The sequence below is a fragment of the Hypomesus transpacificus genome, chromosome 19, assembly GCF_021917145.1.
Source record: "Hypomesus transpacificus isolate Combined female chromosome 19, fHypTra1, whole genome shotgun sequence".
NCBI classification, from domain to species: Eukaryota; Metazoa; Chordata; class Actinopteri; order Osmeriformes; family Osmeridae; genus Hypomesus; species Hypomesus transpacificus.
The window spans coordinates 6,371,453-6,398,958 of record NC_061078.1 but is presented as its reverse complement, the minus strand read 5'-3'; the positions used below and the strand labels follow the sequence as shown (position 1 = coordinate 6,398,958).

The window sequence follows — 27,506 nt, the reverse complement described above, 5'->3', positions numbered from 1 at the left end:
AAAAGGACTATGGGCCCATTCATTGAAACTGTGGAGACCCTTTACTGGCAGGAATTGTGTGGGAACACATTTTCATAAGTTAAAGGTGAACACCTCTGGAAATCTCCATGCATAAGATTTAAGGATCCCTATTCAAACGCAGATTGGGTATGCAGTATAACTTGAGGAATGTATACAATATTAAACAAACCAAGCTAAATTCACAGACTAAATGCTAGACACATATTATCTTACATTTACATTTACATTTATTCATTTAGCAGACGCTTTTATCCAAAGCGACTTCCAAGAGAGAGCTTCACAAAGTGCATAGGTCACTGATAATAACAACAAGATAGCCCCACAGCATTGCGGGTAGTCAAAAACAAGAAGTACATATTGTGAACAACCAAAAAATAGTGCTAAAGGGAAGAAACCATAAGAGCATGTAGTTAAACAAGTTAAAAATTACACAACATTATCTGTCTTTTATATTCAGTTTGACAGACAACAAATCTCCTCAAGACAGAATAAACATCGACAGTAGTTTACTTTAATGGTGAAAGTAACATTTTTTTTTTAGATCATGAACAAGCCTACCTCGAACGTCGAAGTAATTTGCCAAGCTATGTGGATATAGCGTCCTCGAAAATATGTAGCCTACGCAATTTCATAGTGCAAGAGATGACGTTGTCTTTATATGGTCAGTGTTGATTATGTCCATAGCTTTCGCAGGTAGGTACCGATCGAAGATATGATAATGCTGTGTAGGAGGGACTTGATGCTCCGCGCAAACTTCTCGTTTGAGCTTTTCCCATTCGAGTGCCAGTCGCCCTAGTCCTTCTTGGCGCGACGACATCAACTTGGAATTCAGTGGACACGGTAGCGGATCCTACAATGCAGTTGAAAGTGAAAAAGCGAGCGGAGGCTGAGAATTTTACGCTGATATAGCCTATAACGTTTTTTTTCTTCCTTTTCCTTAACATTACATTTTCTGATACAAGGACACTAGCATCTACAGCAGTCATACCTTCACAAGCACAGTCACGTATTCGCGCGGTCACATTAAAAACATCATCACAAACACACTAATAACATATCTTTATTTTACGAAGAAGGACGTCAACCTTTTTGGATCGAGACATGGATCTATGGTTCTGTTCGACCCGAATTTGCTGGTGGAGGGTATTGTTTCTCATGAGCATCTTCCAAGACTATTTGAGCTCAATGCTGGACTGCCCGCCAACCTGCAGCTGCTCACCAACAGAGATATATTGCAATAAGTCCGACAATGGGAAATTCTTCCCCTTGCTTGCTCTTCAAGATACAGGAAGCAGTGGCAATACAAGTGTCGATATAGAAGACTTTTTCAAGAATATCACGTCCATGTAAGTATGGAAATTCTGTGTGGAGTCTCAATGCATATGAAAGTCCTTCATTTGCTGTAAATATAAGGGTAACAAAACTGGCTAAATACACCTGCAAGAACACCAACAGTCAACTCACAACAATTCAGTGCAATTCATTAGCTACTATAAAAAACGATTTCCATACACATCTTTGCGGAAATACAACTATGCATTAAAGATACATCTTAAAGGTTTGTGATCTGAATTTTTAAAGCAGACTTGTGCCTGAAATGCCAAAATGTATGCTTTGATGAGCTTGAACGTGACCAGACAAACTTTATCTAAGAGAACAATAAATTATATGAATCTAAAGCAATTTTTTTTACAAACATTTTCATATGAATAGCCCACTCCAAGAAATTTGAATAAAAAAGGTATAATAAGGCACACATGTAAGAAGTATATGGTTAAAGATTAATCTCCCCCCCGTTTATATCCAGGGAGTATGTCTTAAAATAATGGTCCGTTTTAAATAGAGCACAGCACTGATTACGTGAATTTCCCCTCCAGAAGTGAATTTTCACTCTGCTTCACCATCTCTGCATCGCCTACCTCCTCCGCTCTTGTGTGATGCGTTTGAGCGGCGCGCTGGCATTGACCCTCCTGCCAGCCAACATCACAGAGCTCTTTCTTTAAAAGTAGCTAATTAGCCCTATCGCATGTTGTCTTATGCGATATAGACATAAGCTGACGGGGTACACTGGTTTCTTTAATAATTGCATCTGCAAATTGTGCCAAATCGTTTCTGCATAAGGCCTACTGAAGGTTGCGGGTTTTTCTCGCATGATATCTGATCATTCCGCCGCTTGTGGTAGCCATCTCTAACCTCGTCTTTATTTTAATGGACAACTAGTTGTGTGTGTGGTTTAATCATTGCTTTCCCGGGCCAGTAGAGGGTACCATGGTATTCTGTAATGGAAAACATTCAGCATAAAGTACAATACTACATCTGTGAAAATGCGTGAAATCGTGCCATGGCTCGTGCTTGCCTGAAGCTATATAACGTAATTGACCAAAGATTAATTGTGTATCTAATGACCGTGTCAACAGCTAAGCAACCCATGCTGTTATACTTGTTTGCGTGGCTCAGTCCCTTACTTGTCGTGTTGGCACCTGCAGCTCGCGCGCAGGAAGAGCGTCTTGCTTGTCAGCACCATGTCTGCTGGACAGCTCCCGGTGAGACGGCGGAACGGCCTCGCATTTGGGCTGTCTGCAGCACCGGGCCCCATGAACAGCAGGATTAGTCTCTCTCTCTCTCTCTCTCTCTCTCTCTCTCTCTCTCTCTCTCTCTCTCTCTCTTTCTCTTTCCCTCCCCCATCAACTTCCCTTTCTGGTTTGAATGCATATATTTTCCAGCGCCCTTGAACTATGCCACTGAAGCCATCAAGGCTTTTTCCTTCTCTTTGAGGGAAATTGAGAGAGTGACAATTGGCGTGAATACAACATGGTAGCTACAGGATTATAGAGACAACTCTATTTCACATAACCACTGCAGTCTGATAATAATTTTCAATTTTCACAATTACAATGAATTTGTCATGAATTGAGTGATCTGCGTATGTGTGTGAAATAGTTCCAATGACAACTGGAATGGAATAGAAAGTAAAGGCTGTTGAAATATTTGACATTCCCATGAAGGTCTCTTGCTAAGAGTGCGACTGCAGGTGTGGTTGATATATTAATCCAATGAAAAGATCCCATCTTTTCTTTTCACAGCCCTGTAGTGAAGTTCGGGCCTTTTCTATTAGTTCTGTAGTGCTGCACAAGAGAACCCGTTGCTTATTACAGAGGCATCCGGTACAAAGGGGACTCTATGAAACACCTAGGATGAAATCCTGGGAATAATTCCTCTTTTTGAAGCACATTTTGAAGTGACATCTCCATTGCAGTTATCCATTCACTGGTCTTAGAGGTGGAACCTCAACTGGAGAAGGAGATTTGTGCTTGGAGGAAAATCTATTTGTCAAAGTTACCTTTTTATTTTCTTTGTCGTGCAGGAACATGAAACATGAAAGATTTATGTGTAATGACGAAGGTATGGTTTTCATTTGATGGGCAGATGAAAACAATAAATTGGTTGTTTTGCTCAGTTTTCAACCCCTTACAAATCTGTTGGTTGATTGAAATATGTAGTATAGTTTATCTTTTTGTTGTTACTGTACCCATATGCTGTCATCAATCCTATTCTGTTTTAGTTCATTTATCATTCATCTTCCTGTTTTCAAAGCAAGCACAAAACACTGACTAGTCTACAGACTCTCTCACAAATATTCTTTGTTTCTGCTCTAATTCTTGGGACAAAAGGGAACCAAGACCAATATTTGGGCAATCAGGGGAACACAACCCCCCGTGGTCCGAGTTTGCTGGAGATGTCTCTAGCATGTAGCCCTGTATGTCAGCCATATTGTTTGGCGTAGCTGGACATGGGGTGGACCTCATCTACCACTGTGCTAAGCATGATGTTACTCAGGCACTGAAGGTTCTTCATGTCATAAGCATATCATCAAGTTTGCATGAGCCTGTCTTTGTGGTAAGTAGGTCAGGGCCGCCATCAGAGAATTAGGAGGAGTGTGTTCGTTTTGGATCCCTGGCATGCAGAGACGCAATGAAAAGGCCTGGCCATGTGACTGACCCGGCTTTCTCCCACGCACCCTCTGCATCTGCAGTGCTCCTCTGCTTTAAAGGAGCATACTAATGAAGCAACTCTCCTTTAACAATCAAAAGATGCATTGAGGATCCACGGGGTGAGAAAGCCAGCCGGCGCCCCAAGGCCACACTGTTTGAGAGCGGATTAGACAATCCCTTTAAGATATCCTCATTAGGAAATGTATTAAATCTGATCAGTGAACTTCTATCTTAGCTTGTTGATTTTTTTATACAATTTTCTTGGATATGTAACACTGTAATGTCTTCTGATTTCGGTTAATTCTACAATTGAAGACCTACCTAAAACCACAGAGACTGTTCTGCAACACAAACCGTTCAGCTACTCTTCACTCACCCCTAATTGCATTGACTATAGAAAGATAACACACTGTATAGGGTTTCATTGGAGATAAATTATGGTTGGAGACCTTTGTTATCACCTTTAATTTCCTGCAAGATAACCTCCCCTGAAGCTGAGACTGTGTGGGTGACCTTCCAAGTATGAATCACCCCCACCGGCGCCCACATGATAGCCTTTATCAGCATACACTTAAATAGTGCATGACACCCTGTCTCCTCCACCGTCCTCATGCCTGTTTAAGCCTCAATTACTATTCATTTGTTTTTGTCATTTGAAAATATCAATCATCGGGCATTAGCAATTATGATGAATCATACCCCTCTGTGTCTGTAGAGTGTGAGTGCATAGTTTGGACAATGTGGATGTTCCTTTTACATTTCAGAAAGGTACAACAGTGTGTATATGGTTCTTTATCAATTACATTACCAAGACTAAAGAGCTTTCACTTGATTGTGTGCAAACATTGCTGTTAGCATTATGAAGGCCGGAATTGTCCTCTATCCTTAGTGACCTTGAATGACAGCTGTCATTGTGTCTGGAGTGCACTCACTGTCCAGTAGGATGCCCTGTGTGAGCTCTCACACCAAGTTACTATGCATTATCATTTTCAATAATATGAATAATGTCCCCTGATATTGGAATAGCCCTGGGTGGATTGCTGCTACAACCCTCTTACTAATGTGATATTATAGATTTATTTAGTGAAAGCAGGGCAATGGACATCAGTTATGGGTCCACATCTCTCTTCTCCTGTCTAGGCTCTGGCTTTAGGGCACTGAAAGTGAGTGTCAATGATGTGAGTGTTTGCATGTGTGGGGTTTTTGTGGGTTTGCGTGCATTCATGGATGGTGAGGCTTTGGATGTATTAAGGCAATTTGTTTGAGTGAGTGTGTGCGAGTATTTGTGTGTGTGTTGTATATCGATGGGATGAGTAGTAATGGTTCTGGTGGTAAACAGGCCTGATAAAGGTAATGGACCCGACCTGATTCCGACGGGTAACATAATCAATGACTGGGTCACTAAGGACATATGACCCACCTTGGCGTAAACACAGCTTCTGTGTCTCATCTTATTACAGTGACAGGCTGCATCAGAACACATTTCTATCGATCTCGTAGAGATGGTTTCTGATTTAGATTCTTGTTCTGCTCTGTCTTCTGTTGGCATACGTTCGTACCTTCACACAGTGTGGGTGAAGGGCCACTCAACCATATTCAATGATTATTAAATCATTTTAAGGAACTGGCCCAATGCTGTTATTGTCCTTAATTCAGGCTGAGTGTTACAACACTTGGTATGGTATTATATTGGGGTACAGTTTGAGCGGGAGACAATTTGGTGGTACACATAAATATTTTTGCAAAGTGGGATGAGACTGGGGAGTTTGAGGGGGTCTTGAATATTTTGTGAGACTCTGACAGGGCAGTAATTTGTTTTTGTGGATAAGGCCAAGGGAAGGAGTTATTTGATCAAATATTACAGATGCACTGTTTGTTAAAGTTGTCAGCTGAATACTTTGACAAATTACAAAACATGGTTGCTTGTTTTCTGTTTTGACTAGTCCTTGATGGAACCGCGGCATGGTTGATCAATCATATACAGTGGCCGGCCTCAACAGCTGTCTGGCTCTGTCAGCGTGAGACATGATGCCTTCTCCTTTCCAAACAGGCCACTTCCTGTAGTCATTTGGTGTACAGTGGCTTAAAGACAAAAACTACAACATTGACTGCACAGTGAGGGATTACATGAAATGTTTGTGTGTGTTCAATTGCTCCATAGTGTCAGAAGATCCAGTGTGCCAGGATTGCTGCCAACTCACTTGTCACTTTGAGTGCAGCTTGAATGATGAGCAGACGAGTTTTGTGTTTTGGAACTCATGCATGATTGTTTGTTGTAGCAACAGGTTAGATATGCTGAATTCGATGAATAGCTTTGTCTGTGTAGGTGTATGTTTGGTACATTGGGTGTGCTTTAGTTTTGTGTAAATGTACACATGCAGGTGTGTGTGCCTGTGTATGCATGCGTGTGTGTTCCTGTGTGTGGTGTGTGCATTGTTGCATGTCAGAGAGAGAACTGCCAAATAAATATACCTCTCCAGACCTGCAGGCTCTGAAATCCCTCTCTAAGGTAATTGGTTGACAGTTTACTATTGGATGTGAATACAGTGTGATGAGAGGGTGTTGTAGTATTCCACATCGTTGCCAAGAAAACAAATACAAAAATGTTGGGTGCATTTTCCAAAAAACCCAGTTAGGCTTAATCCTACTCAAGGCTACAATGCAGAAAATCCACTGCCCCCCCCCACCCCCCTCCAACTTCTCCATGTCTCTTTTCTGCTTGTGTCCCAGTAAACCTGGAGAGTTGAGGTGCATTGATTTGCACTAGGAAATGGGATTATGGAGATGTAACCTTCACTGAGTCTTTATTGCTGCAATATACCCAGAGTGCATTGGGGCAGTTATGAAAGGACACCATAGCACAGCACTTACTGTTGAGACCGCACCTGCAACCCCTATTTTTTTTTCTTCTTTTTCTTTTTTTAGGACCTTCTCTTTTGTGAAATATTGAACACTTTAAGTCCTTCGACAAATGTGTCTCTGATCTTTTTTGAGGCTATGCTACGTAATATTGTCCCATTCTGGTGTTTGAGGAGGTGCTGTTCACAATATTTTGGTAGTGGGGGAGGATGTAACTAGTTGGAAGCAGGAAGAAGGAAGCAGTTTTTGGACACAAAGCCCACTTTCCAAGTGTTGGTATTTGCGTTGAAATAAACAGCTGCTATTTTGACATCAGGATAAATACAGTCAAATTCAAAACATATTTTCAACTCAAACCCCTCTTCCTGCAGGTGTAAAATGTCTCCGGTCATATTTTTCAGTCAACATGAATATGCTAATTCATTAGTGGTTTAATTAGATATGAGTACTCAGGTGCTGGAGTGATACACACAAGATTCTGTTTAACCTTTCACTTTGATTTCCCCCAAGCCTAGATTGTAGTCCACATAAAAACAACACAACAACACTCCATGTTTGAAGCAGTGGTGTTTTGTAACCCTTCAGAGCACCATGTTTCAGAAGATTTTGTTTAGACCCAATGCACAGTATGCGTTGGGTTTAGAGACTTTCTTAATAACTTCATTTTTGATTTTGGTATTCTGCTGTATCTTTGAGTTGGATAAAATCCACATGAACTGTATGTATAATTTCTTGGGATAAGATGTCAGATCGACAAGTTCTTGCCTTAAAGCATTATTGTCTGTTTTGCAGTGTTGTCCCTGGGGTCTTCGACTGCATGAATCATACATCTGAGCTGACTACTACTATATCAGTGTCATTCAATGTGGAGTTTCTACAAGGTGGAAAATGAAGGCTGGTCTGGGAAAAGTGTGAGAAGCATGAGTTGGCATTAATGTTAGATACACAACTTAAGGCAATGGGGACCAAAAAACGAGCCACAGGGTTGGTTTTGACGTGCTGACATGGAGAGTCCAACAACATAAATTGATGTGCACAATACATGTGAATCTTCAATTCATGTGTCATCAATACACTTGGGTCTGAAATGGATATTGTAACCATAAAGGAGTTCTGTGTTCTTGGTGGGGCGTTGATTCCAGAAGGGTGTTCCGAAGCCCCTATCATCTCCAGCCAGGAGTGGAAGATCAGACGATCCTAAAAGGTTAGACAAATTGGCAGGTGTCTTGAATGTCAAGGTCTGCCAAATCTTTTCTCTGAGCACTTAAGGACTACATGTACTACTCATTGTACCCCCCCCCCCTCCATAACACACACACAATATACTGTAATGACAGCTTTTAAAAGTTAAGACTTCAGAACTAAGAGCCCATCAACTCCTTGGCTGTGAAATGAGTCTCATCAGTGTATGGAAGGTAGCATAGTTCATTACTGAGAACCTCTCTGATCAGTTCCGTAATATCTCTGTGATCCTGCTAGTTTTGAACCTAATTGAAATCCCCAGGAGAAATACCCCATAGCTGTAAATTGATCATATCCCGAAATTGGGGGAGACTACTAATGTGAAGAAGCTGCGCTGCACTCAGGAAGTCTTATCTGTGGAGTAGTAATGCATGGTCCTTCGTTCTTCCTGGGAAAATCAAGCCAGGATCTTGTGATCCCATTGTGCTCCACAGCCTTTGAAAGTGTGCTTTGTACTGCAGTATTAGGTGAGGATGAACTGGAGCAGACGCTGCATACAGCACAATACCAAATACCTCAGCTCTGGACTGTGTGACCTCCTTTTGAAGCTGTTTGCATTGTTGTCTGCACCATTTCCTTCCTAATGCACCTAATGGCACACCTTCTCAATCAAGTCTCTACTTTGTGAAAATGGATTTCCAGGTTTTTTTTCACCTGGTACAAGTGCATTGAGGCTTATTTAGCAAATGGACATGACTGCTTCTTGTCATTTGAAATCAGAAAAGTGTCCACTTATTTTACCCTTGAATATCAAGGATAGTGTACAGGCCCATTTTTTTCTATTTAATAGTGAGTAATAGCTTTGGACATAACTCTGCCCTTCTTTGAGTTGTGTTTCTCGCCACACAAGTGTTTACTTCTTTCTCAAAGCAAAGACACAAGTGTGTCAGGGCAGACAAAATGCTGGTTTACTAACCAGATTGACTGCTTACAAACAGATGAATCAGGGATCTTAGTGCGTCAGCAGACACATCATTTGGAGCTAGACAGCCAGGGTGACGATAAAACTTTCTCGTGACTGATGACACAAAGTTGGCATTTGCATCCTTAGGAAGTGATAAAATGATCCTTACATGCTTAAGACAGTGGAAGATCATGCGGAAGTTGAATCTTTTGTTTGTACTGAAATATAATTAGAAATAGGGAATTATAAGCAAATTGTTTGATTGGTGCTAAAGTTTCATCCTAAGTATAAAATCTAAGCACATTATCCAAGGGATTGTGTTCAACTTTATTCTATTCAATAACTAAAGGATAAATCTTTTATTACGTTTATTTGACGACTTCATATATTTGAACCCTCTGATTGTCTTCTGTACAATGTTTTATCCATTTGCGTTCAATCATTAGTCGAACCAGATGGAAGGTCTTTTAAACACATTTTATATCCTTGGTTAAAGGTTAGAGATTTGCATGCTGCATGACAATTTTGGCAGGAATCCAGAACAATAGAATCACTTATTTAATTAAAATGTAGCTTGCAGCAGTATGCAGGACATGATCTGAAGGAGAGTTGACATGAAAACGTTGACAACAGCAGAAAAACCTGATTAATCTTGTTATGTTTTTGTTTTGGTCACGGATTGGAAAACTTGCCCTCAATCATCCAATTACGTTGGCATGGTCAATGAACCCTCAAAGTAATAATGGCAGTTTGACAAATGTCAAGGTCTTTGGATTGGTTCATTCCCCAGATCAGAGATTCATTTACATTTACATTTACATTTATTCATTTAGCAGACGCTTTTGTCCAAAGCGACTTCCAAGAGAGAGCTTCACAAAGTGCATAGGTCACTGATAATAACAACAAGATAGCCCCACAGCATTGCGGGTAGTCAAAGACAAGAAGTACATATTGTGAACAACCAAAAAATAGTGCTAAAGGGAAGAGACCATAAGAGCATGTAGTTAAACAAGTTAAAATTACACAACATTGATCTCTAAGTGCAGGTGTACCTGTAGGAAAGCAATAAAAATAGGATTAACTAAAAAAGAAGAATACAACAGTTTAAATCAGCTACCACTAACCAACAAGAGCAACAGTCTAAGCAAGAGTCATTGTGAACCTTGAGGAAACTAGCGTTGGATTCAGCAAACCATTCCTAAGTACCATTGTACTCCCGGAACAAGTGCGTCTTGAGCCTTCTCTTGAAGGTGGAGAGACAGTCCGTGTCTCTGATGGAGGTGGGGAGTTGATTCCACCACTGGGGTGCCAGGCAGGAGAAGAGCTTGTGCTGGGACCGGGCGGTCTTGAGAGGTGGGACCACCAGGCGGTTGTCTGAAGAAGACCGTAGGTGGCGGGTGGGGGTGTAAGGCTGCAGGAGAGACTTGATGTAGTCGGGCTCAGTTCCATTCACTGCTCGGAAGGTCAGTACCAGGGTCTTGAATCTGATGCGGGCCGTTATGGGTAGCCAGTGGAGGGAGATGAGGAGCGGGGTAACGTGGGAGCGTCTGGGTAGATTGTAGACCAGACGGGCCGCTGCGTTCTGAATTCTCTGAAGAGGGCGGGTTGCGCATGATGGGAGACCGGCGAGCAGCGAGTTGCAGTAGTCCAACTTGGAGAGGACAAGTGCTTGGACAAGCAGCTGGGTGGAGTGCTCAGACAGGTATCTCCTGATCTTCCGGATGTTGTAGAGGGTGAATCTACACGACCGGGAGACCGCAGCAATGTGGGCCGTGAGGGAGAGCTCGTCGTCCATGGTCACCCCAAGGTTCCTGGCAGAGGATGAGGGGGTCACCGTCGCAGATCCCAGGGTGATTGAGAAGTCATGGGAGATGGAGGGTTTGGCCGGGATGATGAGAAGTTCTGTTTTGGCAAGGTTCAGCTGGAGATGGTGCTCAGTCATCCAGGCGGAGATGTCTGCGAGGCAGGCCTCAATCCTAGCTGAGATCCCCGGATCGGTCGGAGGGAATGACAGGTACAGCTGCGTGTCGTCAGCGTAGCAGTGGTAGGAGAAGCCATGGGAGGTGATGATTGGTCCAAGTGAGGTGGTGTACAGAGAGAAGAGGAGGGGACCAAGGACGGAGCCCTGTGGGACACCAGTGGAGAGCTGGCGTGGGCCTGACAGTTTGCCTCCCCAGGAGACCTGGTAGGATCTTCCCGACAGGTAGGATGAGATCCACTGGAGTGCAGTGCCAGTGATGCCCATCTCAGAAAGTGTGGAGAGCAGGATCTGGTGGTTAACCGTATCAAACGCCGCAGAAAGGTCCAGCAGAATGATGACGGATGACCTGGAAGCCGCTCTGGCAGACTGGAGGGCAGTGGTGACTGAAAGGAGGGCAGTCTCTGTGGAGTGGCCGGTCTTGAAGCCCGATTGGTTGGGGTCGAGCAGTTTGTTCTGAGAAAGGAAGTTAGACAGTTCGTTAGATACAGCACGTTCAATTGTTTTAGAAAAGAAGGGCAACAATGATACCGGTCTGTAGTTCTGGAGGACGGCAGGGTTAAGGGAGGGTTTTTTGAGTAAAGGGGTAACTCTGGCCTGTTTGAAGGCAGAGGGGAAGGTGCCAGAGGTAAGAGAGGAGTTTAGAACATGGAGCAGAAAAGTTATGATAGAGGGGGAGATGGTTTGAAAGAGAGGGGAGGGGACAGGATCAAGGGGACAGGAGGTGGGGCGATGAGAGAGAATGAGGTCAGAGAGCTCTGCCTCGGACAGGGGAGAGAAGGAGTTTAGACATTTAGTTGGGTCAGAAATGGAGGGTGAGGGGGTAGGATTCACTAATGAATACTAGAATAATTCCTGTTTTTCTCCAATACTGTGATTTCCTGCAGACTACTTTGAAAGTCTTGACTTTTAAATTAAGAAATGTAATCCATCAATAAACATACTAAATGTAGAGAGCAAAAGTATTTAACATTTATTTTCTCAGTCTTTCACTTTGCTGATTGAGAACACAAATTAATACAAATGTAGACTAAAGTAATATGATGTTTGAGGCATCTTCTTTCCCCACCCTTGCCCCACTATTATGAGCCTGTCGACCTCTCTGAGGCCATCTTAATAAATACGCTTTGTTTGAAATTGACCTGCTTGTTATGACAAGCAAAAATCTATAATGTTCTTCAGGAATCCAGAAGCCATCAAATGATGTTACTGAGAATTAGAGGGTTCTGATTGCCAACGTAAGTATTTAGGTTTCTTAAAACTGGCTGGCAGAGGAGGGTTCTCCTACATATAGTAGTTGTAATTTCACTGAGCCTTGACAGTTAAAATCATGGAAACTCTTCTGCATGGTAACCTGATAAACACTGCAGCCAAAATGCAACTCCTTATTTTTATCCTCACCATAACCCTGCGATGGGTAATTAGAAGGGACGTCTTGGGCCTGGGAAAGCAGTGGATGTGAAGCCAAGCTCCTGGGCCCTGTTTTCAGGGGCAGAGTGTGCCCAATATGATTAAGAGTTTGCTTCATGACGGCAAATAAAATTAGTAGTGTTAACAAGAATATAGCGCTACAACACTCTGTCAGAGGGGTTTGGCCCAGCCACACATGCTGGCTGTGTAACTCATGTAAACAAAACAAGCATATACCCATTCTTCCTCAGGGAAGGATGCTTCGGGAGCGATTAGTTGTGGTTGCCGTGTTATTTTTTAACCTGCAGTCATATCATTTACATACAATTTGATTTGACTGACTAGTGAGATCATTGATCATCTGTTTAATGCTCCTTTGACCTGGTTAAATATGTAGTCAGTGTTGAAATCTATTGAAGCTCTAGCAGTTGAGTAGAAGTGTTTAAGATGTAAAGTAGTTTGTGTTTCAGCATGTCAAAGCTTTAGCGGGGGGTGGGGGGTGGGGGGGGGGAAGCCGGCGGGCGGGGGGATCATAGTCTGATGACTCCTGGCAAATTGGAAGCTAATTATAGTCATTTTCATTTTGGGCAGAAACCAGTGCTTAGTCATGTGCAGAGTGTAGATACATTTCAGAGCACGCCTCGCCGCATCTACGTTTAGTACTGCCAAGTTTACCCTCACGATTGAATGAGCCTGCTCTGAGGGTGACGCTCAGGGGTTTAGGTATTTACACCTAAATCCCAATCTGTAAACCAATGACAGAAGCTTTTGGGCCAACCAAAGGACGATGACAACACATTTGATTTATTTAGACATTTTTTGTGATTTTTCAATTGCTTCCATTGCATTTCAGAGTATGCATTCAAAGAAACAGGAATTTCCCCCCAAAATATTATCAGACTTTGAATTGGCAAGAAAACTGCTGTTTCATTGTTGGTAGGGTAATGCCACACAATACCATACAAATGACCGGCTCCTTACATCAACAAACAGCATGGCTGTGATATGACAAACTGTATTGTACTCGGTCGCTTGACTGTATAGTACATTGACTATTTCGTGTAAAGAGTTCCATGTTAAAATGGTGACATGATGCCGAGACCACACAGTTAGCGTTGGCAGCATCCAGGGTTCCTGCAGGGAAGGAAGGTCAAAGGGCATTTAGCTGATGTGAATTGGCAGGCTGAGATCTGTCTGTCATGTGATATGACCAGACCAACAGGTGGCATCCCAGAAATATAACAAGTAACGTGTTTTCAGTCCTGCTGTACAGAGTGCAGAGAAGCCCTCTTTATAATAATATTATAAAGTCTATATTATAGATGTAGACATCTTGATCGGTACACATAAAATATACTAGAATGGTTCTGGATTACCGGTAGTACATATAACTCCACGCAAACAATTTGATTGGTCAGTGGGTCCATTGGTCAGTGGACTTGACCAATTGAGTACTTGTCTCCCATAGGATAGTTCCCTTGGAGACCTGCAATGGAGCTAACCAATCAATTGAAATTTCGTTCTCAGCATTTTTCATTTCTGTTGGTATTGATTCAAAGTCTCTTTGTTGTGGTTCTTTCTCTCTATTCCACAGTTGCCTCACTTTTTCAACCTCGATTGCTGGTGAATTTTGGGCATTATCTTAAGTGCTGAATCCATAGCTTCTGAGGGGGGAATCATTTCTAATGTAGTCGTAATTTGGTCAATTTTGACTGTCACTTTGATATCGATATCATATTCCTCACCCAGCAGTGCCTAGTGATATAGTAATTGAGAAGAATTCTTACAGCTCGCATGGTCAGTTTTTCATACTTTTCTTAAATGTGTCTCGTTAATGTTTTCAGTCTATATTTTCCCATATAAGGTATGTCTGATGATTAGTGTCTAAAACCTGTGTGTGTGGTGGGGGTTGTTTCAGGCACCTTTATACATCATTGTCTGTTCTTGTCCCTTTCTCATGTTCCAAAATACATGTCAACACCCAGGTAAAGTCCTAAACCATATTCTGCCTGGTGTCAAATATCAATGATCATGGAACAGCCCTCTGTGAGACCTGACACCTTCCTCCAGAAGCTGGCATCATGTAGCTGGAGCTGGATTGAGCTCCTCTCATTCATATGTGAACAGGGGTCCCAGTTGAATTTGTATATTAATGTGAATGTTGGAGGCCATTTTCCAAACTGATTCTGCTAACAGATGGGAGGCAGATATAATTTCATACGCACATGCATTAGAAAGGAAGCCTGTGCATCTGTCTGAGTGTGTATGGGTGAGGGTGTGATTGCATTTGCATTTGTTGATGCAACATGCCATGCTTTTGTCTTTTGTGGAGGACACAGAGAGAGAGAAAACGAAGGAATCAGTGTAATACTCGATTCCCATTTACAAGTTCTGAATGCCTAATGTACCTCATGATTGGTTTGGAGGATGACTTGTTCCAACGCACCAGACACACTGTAATCTGTAGACCTACACACGCTAGCCACCCTCCCACCAACGGGCCTGGTCCTGTCACAACGTGTTTCTCAATGGCCTTCTTTTACATAATCAGAATGGCTACCTCAGACTGTGTTTACCATGGTTCTATAGCAAAGCGAGTTCGTAGAACAATGGGTGGTCTGATTGATGCTAGTGGTTGTATTTTAATCTAGATTGGAGCTTCACTACCATCCACCCACACTGAAGCAGTGTTTCACTGCTTCTGGCCTTTATGGAAACAGCAAAGGGAGAAAAGAATGTAGATCAATGTCCCGAGAGCACTCCCAAGACATTCTATTTTATTAAACATTTTCCCATTAAGGAAGGAGTACAACTGTTGTACATCATTCCAACAGAGTCGTAAATCACGGAGAGACAGCAGTATTGGAAACAATGGGGGGAATCAGGGGAGATTACGGGAAAAACAATTTGGGGCCTCTTCGATGTTTGTGTAGAGAGTCTCTTGACAAGATTTTGAAATAGATTCACCATGTGTTGCCACCCTGTGCATCAAATGTGTTCTTCTGAGGTGGCTGGAGTGGGGATGCTCTTCTATTTCTGTTGTATTTGTCTTTATTCTTTAACTGGAACATTTGTCTTCTGAAGGAACATATCTGGTAAAGGCATTATCAAACTCAATCCCCACGTTTCCAGCTCCCTCGTTAATTGGAGTTAACGTGGTTTCTGGTTTGTTTTACTGCATAACAGCCGTCTTGTGCTTTTCATCTCTGATCGCAGTGATCTTGATATGTGCTGTTTATATCTTCAAGGTTTTCATGCTGGAAAAGGCCACTCTAATAAAATAAAATCTTCAAGGCGTTGTTGTCAATTCACAGCACATACTGCGGTATTAGTTGGCTATTACTTAGGAATCTGATTTGGGAAGTAGCCAAAGTGTCTTGTCACCAGTAACGACAGCCCCATTGAACAGTATTCTGAGTAGAAAATTCAAGTTTAGTTCACAGGCAAGTTCATAATTTTATAGAGATAACAATCGAGTCTGAATTCCTTTAGTGGCAGTGTTTCCTTTACATCTGTGTCATTTGGTGCATTTCCTTTGTCACAACAAAGCCTCAAATTTCCCTGTGAAAACGATACACCGCATGCTAAAACAATTCTAACATATCATGCTCGTACGAATTGCACAAACACAGGTGTACAGATCCTTTCTCTGTGCTCTACGGATGAGCTCCCAATGTGCAGGCTTCATTTCTTGTGTGCATTGGTCTGTGGCAACTGCAGTGCTGCAGCCAACCAACCCCTCTGTTGTGTTCTGCTGGGAAATCAGGATCCCACCAATGCTGTGAGAAACCAAAAAGGAGTATGGGAAAAACCCCTAGCCCTTTTTCATGGTGTACCACATCACTGCTCAGCTACTTGCCACAAGATCACTGCTCTCTCAGCTGAAAGTAACAAGGATACTGTAGTTGTTACCTTGCTGGGTATTGTTTAAAGATGGTGGTGATCTTGGGGAGGCCTTTGGTTGGAACACTTTTCCGATGTCCTCTGGATGTATATGTCTTGCTTGGCAACTACCAGATTCCTTCTGAATAGACAATCAGCTCAGGCAGCTTGGCCTGACATTTGGTGAATGTAAATTACTCAGTGTTTTGACATGGGTTAAAGAGATTGATTTGACATATGATATTTAGGATTGAACGTGTGAATAGAGGTGCATTTCTGGCTTTTAATCATTTCTCACTCTCTCTTTTCTGTTTGTCTGTCTCTCTCTCTCTCTGTTTCTCTCTCTCCCTCACTCTATTGACAATAAAGCAGTCACCATGACTTTGGTATCATCAAGACCCCCCTGGTTACCTCCTCCAACCCAATGCTATTTTAGTGCTTTTATACACAAATCATTTACAAATACTCTCTTACCTTGAAGCTAATTTGCAAGCGTATGCACACAGTTGGAGGCACTGCCTTTCATGTTAGTCTCCCATGACAATTAGGTTATAGGGTCCTCTGTGGGGGGCTGATACTGTAGCGTCTGTATAAGTAAAGTTGTCTGCAGTTGTAATTTTTCCCACACACTTATATAAAGCTTCAGAGACCGTCTCCTGGGCAATTAAATCTATCAGAAGCCAACAGAGCACGCTCTGTCAGAACTAGCAATTTAAATGAGTATGGATTCACAAAACTTTGAAAATACCCTTGCATGGTTGAAGTCTACTTAGAAACTTGGTGAGAGAGAGAGACAAATCTCTGCTATGCTGCTATTTCTACTACATATTTTCGTTTTTCTTCACAGATTAATAAAAATGACTTATATCTTTTTTCCTTGTTGCAGACATATAGAGAACTGGACGGGCCTGCAGACTCTAAAAGATGTGGATATGGAGCTCTACACTGGACTACAGAGACTGTGAGTGTAACTACTGAAGCCCTCCAAGGGCCCTTGTGTTTATTCCTAGTTGTTTGTTTTGGATAGGTCTAAACAATTTGGGAGACAGATTTAATCTAGCCCATCGGAGGGAGAAAGAGGCCCATTACCGGCTTGCCTAGATCTTTCCAGGCTTTCAGATCTACAAAAGTGTTGAGGGAGTAGTTGGCGAGTTTGTGAGTGGGAGCTGGTTTTGGATAGTGCCAGGGTGATGAATACTTCACTGCATTGCACTCACAGTGGTGCAGGCAGCCCAGGGAAGTGGGAAGTGCCATTGTAACCTGCTTTGTGCCTTATCAGTGTTTGCGATCAAGCTGACTGCAGTAGAGAGCTGAATATTTGCTGCCCACAGGGAAACAGCGAAGCAGCCATAGGAATAAGCACATGTGGCTGTTGCATCACAAGCAAGACATCAGGATTTCATGGCCAGTATTTTTTCCAGGCTAATTCTCTCAGGAGATGACAAGGTGTTAGTCTGCAGGCGAGGCGAGAGGGGAGGAGGGTTTGTGACTGTATAACTGATGCTAATACAAGCTGATCTTTAAACAAGCTTTTAATTCTCACCCAGTCACACGCAGGCAGAACATCCCCCTCGCTTTGCTTTGCCACTGATCAAATAATGCTAAAAAGCAGCGGGTAAAATTGAATTAAGGAGGCCCTTGCTGCTGCGTAGCTTCTTTTTTTTTTTTTATCTTTCCTTGTTTTTTTTCTTAAAGCAATGTTACCCTGTCCTCTTTCCATCCCTCTGTACCCACACACTGTGTCCTTACACCCTCCTCCATCCATGTCCCTCCTGTCTATCCACACACTGTCTGTGTCCTTACACCCTCCTCCATTCATGTCCCTCCACTCTACCCACACACTGTGTCCTTACACCCTCCTCCATCCATGTCCCTCCTCTCTACCTCCCATCCCCTTTCCCCTGTTAAGAACATCCGTCTCTTCCTTTCCTGCACCCTGAAGACAAAGCTGGCCTCTTCCCCCGCTCTCCTTGATCCCTCATCAGGGAGGCCAAGTGCAATATCCCTACAGATAAATTAGCATTTTTCTCATTACCATCTCCTCTCACCTGCCGCCTCTCATCGGGACACTCCCCCCCTACGCCTGGAGATGCCGTTCTGGCTACCCAGAGCTTCCGTGGCGTTGGCAGGGGCCACCAAGGTCGGTCAGCCGAACGTGGCCCCGCTCAAATCTCCTCTTCTGTCGGAGAGAGCGACATTTGAATATAAACAACTGCAGGGACATGTGACAAGGCCACAGGGCCGGTGTTAATTCTCTCACAGAGGCTGTTGGAGTCTGGTAGGCCCTGTCCTATCTGTGTCACTGTCCTTGACCACTAATCTGTTTTCAATGTTGGGGAGCACTTTTTATAATAGGTGCTCAATCTGACCATGTAGCCACTGAAACCATGTCATGTCGTTACTATAAGCTTAAAATCACATTGCTAGCTATGCAAATGCTCGGTCTAGAAATCACTATGAATGCAAAATAATCCATCAGTTAGAGGTTTGGTGATTGAGTTCACACAAACAATTTAGCCAACAGGCATTTTTATTTATAATACTGCTTGCCATATATGGTCTGATCTATTTTAAATAAACCCTCCCAGCTATTGTGAATTGTAAAGTACACCCAGAATATGTTGAAATAGCTCACTGTGTGGGCTGTCGCTGGGTGTTCACTATTCAGTGAACAACAGAAAGTGTATTAACAGTAATCAGTTTTTACATCCCATTTCAGTAATGAATGGCTCGAGATCAGTGCAGAACAGCAGTGATCAGAGGAGAAACGATAATTGGCACCAACAGCTAAAGTAGATGGGCATACTGTGTTACAGGGCCTCCCAATGATGTCAATGACTTCTTCAAGAGAAAATGGTACATGGAGATGAGCAGATTAGATGTCATTACTGGCCTAGCATTACTTATAGGCTATCACATAAAAGAGTGTCTTGCACATACAACAGTTCATTAGCTAGGTTCGCATCATTCTTAGCCAAGCACTAGTGAGTTATCCAATAGTGCATTAGCTAGGCCAGCAATATTGTCCCCAACAGCACATATACAATCGTATATTATCGTTAGCACAGGCCTCTAAATTACCAAACAGTAAATTACAGTTAATTTAAATGCTTAGGTAAATAGCAATCCATGATTCTATTTAAGGGTATTGATTGACAGTTAAGTATGTTGGATTAGCATGCTGCTAAACTGGATAGCTAGTAACTACCAACCCCAATCATTTTAAACATTGCATAGAAGAGGAGGATCCTCCAAGCTGAATAGGACCAATGCATAGATTCTTTTGAAGTAAAGATTTTCAGCATCAAAATTAAGATAATAACTAATGCTGAAACCTTAAACTGAGTGTGTATGTGTCTCTTTCAGAACGATAATGAACTGTAATCTGCGGGTGATTCAGCCAAGGGTGTTCGCTCAGAACCCTCATCTACGCTACATGTAAGTACATACATTGAACTGTGATCACTGCCCTTACTTGGTTTAAAAGTGTCGCCGCCCAGCATCGAAATGATCTGTTTCCTGGGAGATTACACATTTGAGCAGCTGCTTTCTTATTGATCTATATTATACCTGGGCCAATTTCAGACATTAATGACACGCTTAGAAATTAATTGAGATACGCTTGAAAATGTTCAAAGTCAAAAATGTTCAGACCATAGTTTTTTGTTTGCAGTGGCAAACTAGCTATCCTTACCCAGGTATTGGATTATGAAGAAATCTAATTATTTGCAAATAGTAATTGAATCAGCTCTACGTTGTATGTTAGACCACAATACATTGTAAAGTGGAAGAATACTGTAATACAGCATAGAGTCAGTTATACAAGTAACAACTAACTTGGAACTTGTTTTTTGACTCAAACCTTGTTTTTGACTATCTGCTATATTGAAAACAACTCCTCTGAACTTGCTGGCAAGGTGATTACCGGTACATGTTGCCTGATGAATTGTAGCCATGGGAGACTTGATTTGTACTGATATTAGGCTGTGCAACATTGTCATTGGTATTTCTCCATTTTCACCATGTCACATAGTCAATTACAGCACCATTTTATAACACAGATAATTGAGATCATATTTGCTAGTTTTTTTGTGTGCAGAAAGCAACACATCAAAAATGCAGTTCAATTTAGTTTGCCTCAAGGTAGTGTCCACATTTTACCCAAGTACCAGAAAGATGCGGGAAGGATAAGGATAATTTATTTAACAAAGACAGATGTGACACTTTATTACTTCATGTTTTCTTAACTTTTCTGGGAGTAAACATGAAGAGAAAGTGAATCTCTGCCTGCCACCTGAACAGACCACATTTACTGTATCAACTATCTGCCAGAGCCAAATTCACAGACTTACATTTACAGTTTAAATATAGTAGATATATGTGTCTGCATAAGGGTGTAATCTTTTTAGTTCAAGCACGCCAAATGTTGTTGGTTTACTTAAGGTATTTCTGTAAAGGGTTATTTATTTGACTAGGACATTCGGCCCTCTTGTGTTTGATAAGGTACTCTATATGCATGTGTGCGCTTTTCCACAAGGAGTGGGTGGAACCACTCGCTCTGCCTAGCGAGTCGACTGGCTCAGCCGAAGTAGCTCATCAACATTTAATGAATGGGATAAAAGTCATTAAAAGGCTGCCTTCACTTGAGTCACAAATGGAGCAGATGGACATGCTAATTGTGGACTCATTAAAAATGGGGATGGGTGTTCTGTGACAAAGATGATGATGGTTTATGTCTTCCTTGGGACTGTGGGTTTGAAAGGGGCGGAGACTTCTGTGCTGAGGGCTGGAAGCAGATCCTCTAAGAGGGAAGACGAAGCTGTGGTAAAGATTCTATTCTGGAGCTGACTGCCTACTTGGGGAGGAAAGGCTGTCATCACGGTTTGCATGGAGTCTGAAGAACTCAATCAGTTATTTATGAGTTTATTTCTTCAGTGCAGTCTTTTCTTAGGCTTTGAGAATGGTTTCTGTACATATTTTGCGTCCCTAATGATGGATGATAATGTTTGAAGTACGTGGCCAATTCCCTTACTTGTTAAAAGCGTACAAGCTTAGAGACCTCAAGAGACATCTGATTCCATCACTTACCTGTTTTGTTTTTGAAGCCATTCTGTCTGGAGATCTACTCAACTGAGAGGCTGAATGCTCAGGGGACTAAGCCTCACAATCAACCTAGAACCTTCTTTCATCGGCATAGTATCAATTTGTGTGCCTTGCAAGACCATGCTGCAGACCAGGATCAATCCACAATTAGCCTACTAGAAATCCATAGTCATAATTCCTGTAAACAATCCCCCTGGTTATGAAATAACATACTAGACTGAGTTTGTGTCTGTTCTCTCTCTGATCCCTCCTTTGTCTGGGACTACAAACAAACAGGGATCTATCATCCTACCAAGCCATTCAGTTCTCACTCCTTCACCCTTCGCTTGGTCAAAGCACCTATGGAAATTGGTTTAAACAACAAAGAGATCCAAAACAAGGTCTCTGGCTTTCAACTTGTTTGACCCGACCCGGGTCTTTTAATGCCGGAGGTCTAGCACCGGCTTTAATGTGCGTCCAGTGTGTCCCCGTTTGAGTGAGAGTGTGAGTGTGCGTACGTGTGTGTGTGCGGCAAATTAAAGGTTACTGTCTGTCTGGATGGCCAGACAACACACCACTCTATTCCACATATGACGGAGAGACCCAATAAATCTGGAGGGGCTGTTGTCACAAGGGCAGTAGTAAAGGTCAGCTGGTCCAGGGGAGGAACGAAGTAGGAAGTCTCTCTCATTAAATCTCCTCAGTCTACGTGACGCTCCAGACGGAAATGTCACTTTAACACCGGCTGTCTTCCGGAATGAGCCCATCTTCAATTAAAATCTGATTATTCTATGTTTGTGCAGCCTGGATTTGAAAACCCTCCTTTCGCGGGAATTCGTCTGAAGTGAGGCTCCTGAAATTCGTGTAGGGACCCTCGGCAGTTATTGAGGTCTTGGGGGAATGAGTTAATTTAGAGGCTGTGATGGTGTTGGTTTGGTTTAGCAAGGAATTTTGATGTGGTGTCTTTTTTTGCTGGATGCTTTTACAGTAAAGCATAAATAGATGAGTGAATCTGAAGGTGCAAATGAATCCTGTACCTTGTGTGATATTGAAGAGTATGTGGTAGCCACAGAATGCTATTGCTTCCCGAACCACATGATCCGCCTACATGTTGGGATTGCAATAAGACTGTGCCTTCCACCTAACAAATGTCCTTGGTTGTGAATACACTGCTCATCTAGCCTGCTCTGTTGTATCTTGTTGCACTGCAGCAGTCTGTCATGCTGTGCAAACCGCCTTAGGGATGCTGCTTTCCACATAGATCATGGATAAATGTCAAAACTATAGATTTAGATGTGCTTGTGCCAAACTCTATGTAACGGCATGCATACCATTGATTTTACTCCTGTCTGTGGCAATATGGTTATGAGGATGTGATTTAGACAGCTCTTTCTCACCTGAGTCATCTCAGTTTGTGTGTGTGTTTATGTGTGTGATTTTAATTTGATTTGGTCAGTAAGTGTGTGAGTAAATGTTCATGTTTCCGCACACACACATTTTAAACTAATGATTCAACAGTTATTCACCTCACGCTCACGCTAGTTTCCATTCTGTGTGGGTGCTGTGGTGATTCAGAGTCTGTCAAATTGAAAGTTGGCGTTATTCTGTGGATAAAGGTTGTGTGGTCCCGTTGGCAATCTACTAATGTACTCCCACAGACCAGGCTGTTTCTGCAACAGTTAGCTTGATCCGCTCCAGGGTTTAGCCAGAGCCCGTGTGGATGTGGAGGATGATTGGGGGTTGAAGGGTGCTTTAGGATTCTCCTCTGATGGTAGACCACTCCGCCCCCGCTGTTTGAAAACCTTTCCCACCCACAATGCATCACACCAGTCACTTTTTAGCTTTGGAAATGGTAAACGATCTCTTCTGTCTTGGCAGTGTGCTTTCTTATCTCTTTTTAGTGTCACATAGACATCCTTTAGACATGTTTTCAACCTCAAATAGATTGAGTCTCAAGCCAAATCTATTCCACTTATTTCATCGTCACTATTAAAGAGATGTTGATGAGCTGCCCGTAACGGATACAAAATGAGAAGAAGACAGAAGTGGGCACAGTTGGAGGCGATTCAACTGCAGTGCATGAAAGTTTGGAAAAACAAACAGGATGCCCAAATTGAATAAACACGTTCATGAAAATCATACCGAGTTTCTATTTACTTTCCATCCCTCTCCAGCATGTTTGGATGCTCCGGGCTAATCTCATCGTAAACATGGCCGGCTTGGACCAGATACTTGGGCTACGAAGCATGATATCTGCCAGACAAGCCGGCAGGTTTTTGGGTCCGCTGCCCACAGTCTGAGTAGACACCACTGGTTTTGAATGGAGATGTCACTGCCCTGTAGAGTATGCAGAGTTTATCTCCAGGCAGAGCCTGTAATATTGTAGTGAATCTAAATCTAGACTAACAGTAAATGTGAGGCTGTTTGAGTGAATATGAAATGCAGGGGTTGAACCCACTAAAGATGGTATATTGTAGAGTGAGACTACAAGATATTAGCAGGGAAAGGTCCTTCCAAAAGAGCATTTCTAACAGTTTGGTGCATAGCAGATAATTGTTGAGAAATTGGAAAAGTAAAATGGGGAATTGTTCAAATACCAAAATTCTATGAAAACATTGATAGGTTTATGTTAGCAATAAAATACATTTTATACATATAGTATAGCAAATACGTATGTAGGTCAACATAGAAACAGTTCCCCTGAGTTGGGTTGGAAGAACTGCAATGGAAACAGGATCATCATTACAGATGAGTTAATTGCTAGGACATGAAATTCAGCGTGATATTTTCTCACAACTGAATTATGGTAAGTGAAGTCGACTGTGTGGGTGTGGAGTCTGTCACTTAAGGCCATCTTAATTACAGTTCTCTCCACACAGTACATGTTAATGTGAACAATGGAGTGTGTGATGCATGGTTGTAGGAGTTCTTTAACATATCTCACATGAACATTTTGCATGAATCATTAAGAATCAGTATCCTCTTTTCCCATGTACCTTTGGGGTATCACTCTCCGAGTGTGTGTTTGCAGAAGAATAAGTGTTATGTGAAAACATAAAAACACAAAGATTGCTTGAGAAACAGAGGAGAGAGAGAGAGAGAGAGAGAGAGAGAGAGAGAGAGAGAGAGAGAGAGAGAAAGACAGAGACAATGAAAGACAGACTGACAAAGACACGGCCCCACACTGGCATGCAGGCCAGGCCAGACCAGGCCCATCTTTAGATCCATAATCATAGCACTCTAACTGATCCTAAAACTTGATGACGCTCGTTCTGTTCTCAGAGTCAGTCCGGGTGCTGGGCTAATCGTCGTGGTTACACAGCAGAGCAGGACTGGGCAGCCTGACAACCAGGGGGCTCCCTGTCAACCAGCGTGACACAGGGCTTCCAGATCAATATCGGCTGCAAAACCGAGCTGTTTTCTGCAGCCTCAAGTTCAACTCTAACACAGAGAGTTCAGGGCTGCGTGACCCCGCCTGCTCGCATTACCTCAACGCAATTCTAAAGGGCTCAGATACAGACACGTTCTTTTCTGTCCGTGTAGCATTTTTTCCCAGATGATGTTTTTGTTTTTTGTTTTTTTTGTCACAAAACTGCCGGCACAACTAAAATAACTGTTGTTTATCCAGCCGAAGCAATGCTTTTATTTAAATGGGGCATTTGTGTGTATGGTCTGCCAAATGCAGTGTAAGGGTACTTCCCAGCAACATAGTGATTAGTGGGAGGCAGCAAGGCGAATACAATCCTGACATGAGTGAATTGTGCCTAATGTTTCACCAAAACAATTCGAGGAAACGCCAGCTCAGGAGTCGCTGCTGGTCAGATAAAGGTCTTTCATTTCTATGGAACATCAGCCCCCCCGGCCTCCTGTCCTGCCCTCCTCCCTTCATCCCCCTATTCCTCCATCCCGATGCCAAAACCTGTCCGTTGACAGACAGCAGTCTGGCGGAGGCCTGACACTCTATGTACACAGTGCTAGCAACGGCCGGGCTTGTCAATCAAAGTTTGGGGGGTGAGAAACCACCAAGATCTGTTTGGACAAGAGGATGAGGATTGCTCTGCCTTCACAGATTGCTATTTACCGTGCTGCTCTGGGATTGGATTGAGATATTCTCTTCACACCTCGCCCCGATGGTATCCACTGTAGGGCGGCCCACCCTGCTCTGCCGGTGGCACCCAGCAATGCTGTCAGCTGGCTGATTCGACTGTGACATAGACAGAAAGAGACAGCTCAATGTTGTTGTTTTTTACCTGTGGTGCCAGATGGGGGATGAGGTAGTGCGGGGGTGAGGCACAGGAAGGGGGAAGGGGGTTAGAGTTTTTGTGGAGGCGGGTGCCAATGAGATGTCTCTCTTTGGCAGTGGGATGCCTCAGTTAGCTACTGTCACATTGTCAAGCTGCCTCGTGGCAAGTTTATGCACAGAAATCCTTCTGTGGAGGCTTTCGGTCTAAAATAAATACTTTTTTTGTGTTGAATACTCCATTCCTTATTACTTTGTCTCATGTCCACTGCCAATCAAGTGTGGAAGCCTCCTCTGGAAACAAGCTTTGTTTACAGTTGGAGTCATAGGTCTTTGAAAACAGTCATGAAGATATATTAAAATAATATAACACTCATATCCTAGCAGCAGTGACATTTTGTTCCCAAGTGTCTCCAGCACTCAAATCCTCAAGGCAAATTTTTGAATTGATGGAATGTTTTTAGTTTTTTTTTTGCACCACAAATGTCTGCTCTTGAGTAATCAGAAGAATACTCTTCGAAAAGTGTCCATGTTTGACAGAGGGGAAAGTCCCCAGGGATGTATATATTTGCAGCAATAAGTCTGGACAGTCAAGGCAGAACTGACCGGCCTAATGTGCAGCCTGTCCTTGAAAAACAGGTCTCTCTCTTTTTCTGCTTTTTGTGTGGGGGGGTTTTGGTGACCAAGATTGCCAGGTGCAAATTTAATACAAACCATTCTGCCCTGTGCTGTAATTAAATCTGTTCAGCTAATGATCTAATTAAAACAGAGGAAGTTAAAGAAAGGCTATGGCACTTTCACTAAGTGATGTCAGAGGACAGTAAAACATTGACATAGCATTCTTTGGCCCTGCTAACTGGCAAACTGGCTAACTCACAGGATTGCCTTTGTGTTGCACATTAGCTTGGAGCATATCGACAATGCAGCTTACACAGCCTTGGTTTTGAACAGTGCCCCGCCTGATTACAAGAACACGTCTCTGTTTTTTCTACCACAGCTTGCACCCACTTTTTTATCCATGCTCCTTCCCTAATCCTATAGATGCTGAACACTTTAATCCTCTTTCCTTGTGTGTCTGTGTGTGTGAAAGACAAAAAGTCTGGGAAGACTGTCTTTCACAAACCTCTGAGGATGTGAAAGAGCAGAAACAGTAAATGGGAATACTGCAGGTCAGCTCATGGCCACTGGATGAATAAAAGTCCCTTCTCTGCTGTTTCTAGATGTGATGCATGCTTTCCCAATGATTCTGATTCTGATTCTGATGCTTTCCCACCACTCCTGCTGGATTCCTACTGGAACTTCATCCAGTTTCCTTGTTGTATTTACCACAGAAAACCACAGGTCACAGGACAGTGGAACCATGGCTTGTTCCATCAGCCAATAGATGTCATGATAGAAAAGATAAAAGTCGAAATGTTATAATACACAAAGTGTATTTTAGATGTAGATGGTCAAATGTGGATGGATGTCATATAAATCTGTGAAAATAGGCATTCTCTAGTTGTAATATGTGACTTTTAAAGCTGATGTCCCTTGAAGGACATTTTTGACAAGTAGGCATACTTATGCCTAGTCACCGGAGGGATACTAAGCACCATTTGCAAGATTTTTGTTTGTCAGTTTGCTGGCACTGTCTTTGACCATCTCCCTGTGCTGTCTGATCTCATTCATGTGCACATTTGTAAGGTTAGCCACGAGGTTACTGCTGTTGCTGCCACCGTTGGCAAGCAGAGCCAAGATGTATACAAATATTTCTAATGGGGCAGTTGGCTGAGTGTGCAGTAACAACCAGCGGGTTATTGGGAGACAGGCCTTTCTGGCCACCTTCAATCCTGCCCCTTTGTCTCAAGGGCTTGGTCTTTGGTCTGGAAAGGGGAGAGGGGAATTAGGACCTGG

At 42.7% G+C, this 27,506-nt stretch overlaps 1 protein-coding gene across 1 annotated transcript in view; it reads left to right on the top strand.

Annotated features, from left to right (window-relative positions):
• The first annotated feature begins 740 nt into the window (after positions 1-740).
• Positions 741-27,506, top strand: part of ntrk3b (neurotrophic tyrosine kinase, receptor, type 3b) — an 83,799-nt gene continuing 57,033 nt past the window's right edge. The window contains exons 1-3 of the mRNA XM_047042843.1: positions 741-1,367; positions 17,175-17,249; positions 19,655-19,726. Of these exons, the coding sequence (XP_046898799.1) occupies positions 1,123-1,367; positions 17,175-17,249; positions 19,655-19,726 (392 nt within the window). The 5' untranslated portion in view covers positions 741-1,122. The remainder of the gene's footprint in view (positions 1,368-17,174; positions 17,250-19,654; positions 19,727-27,506) is intronic.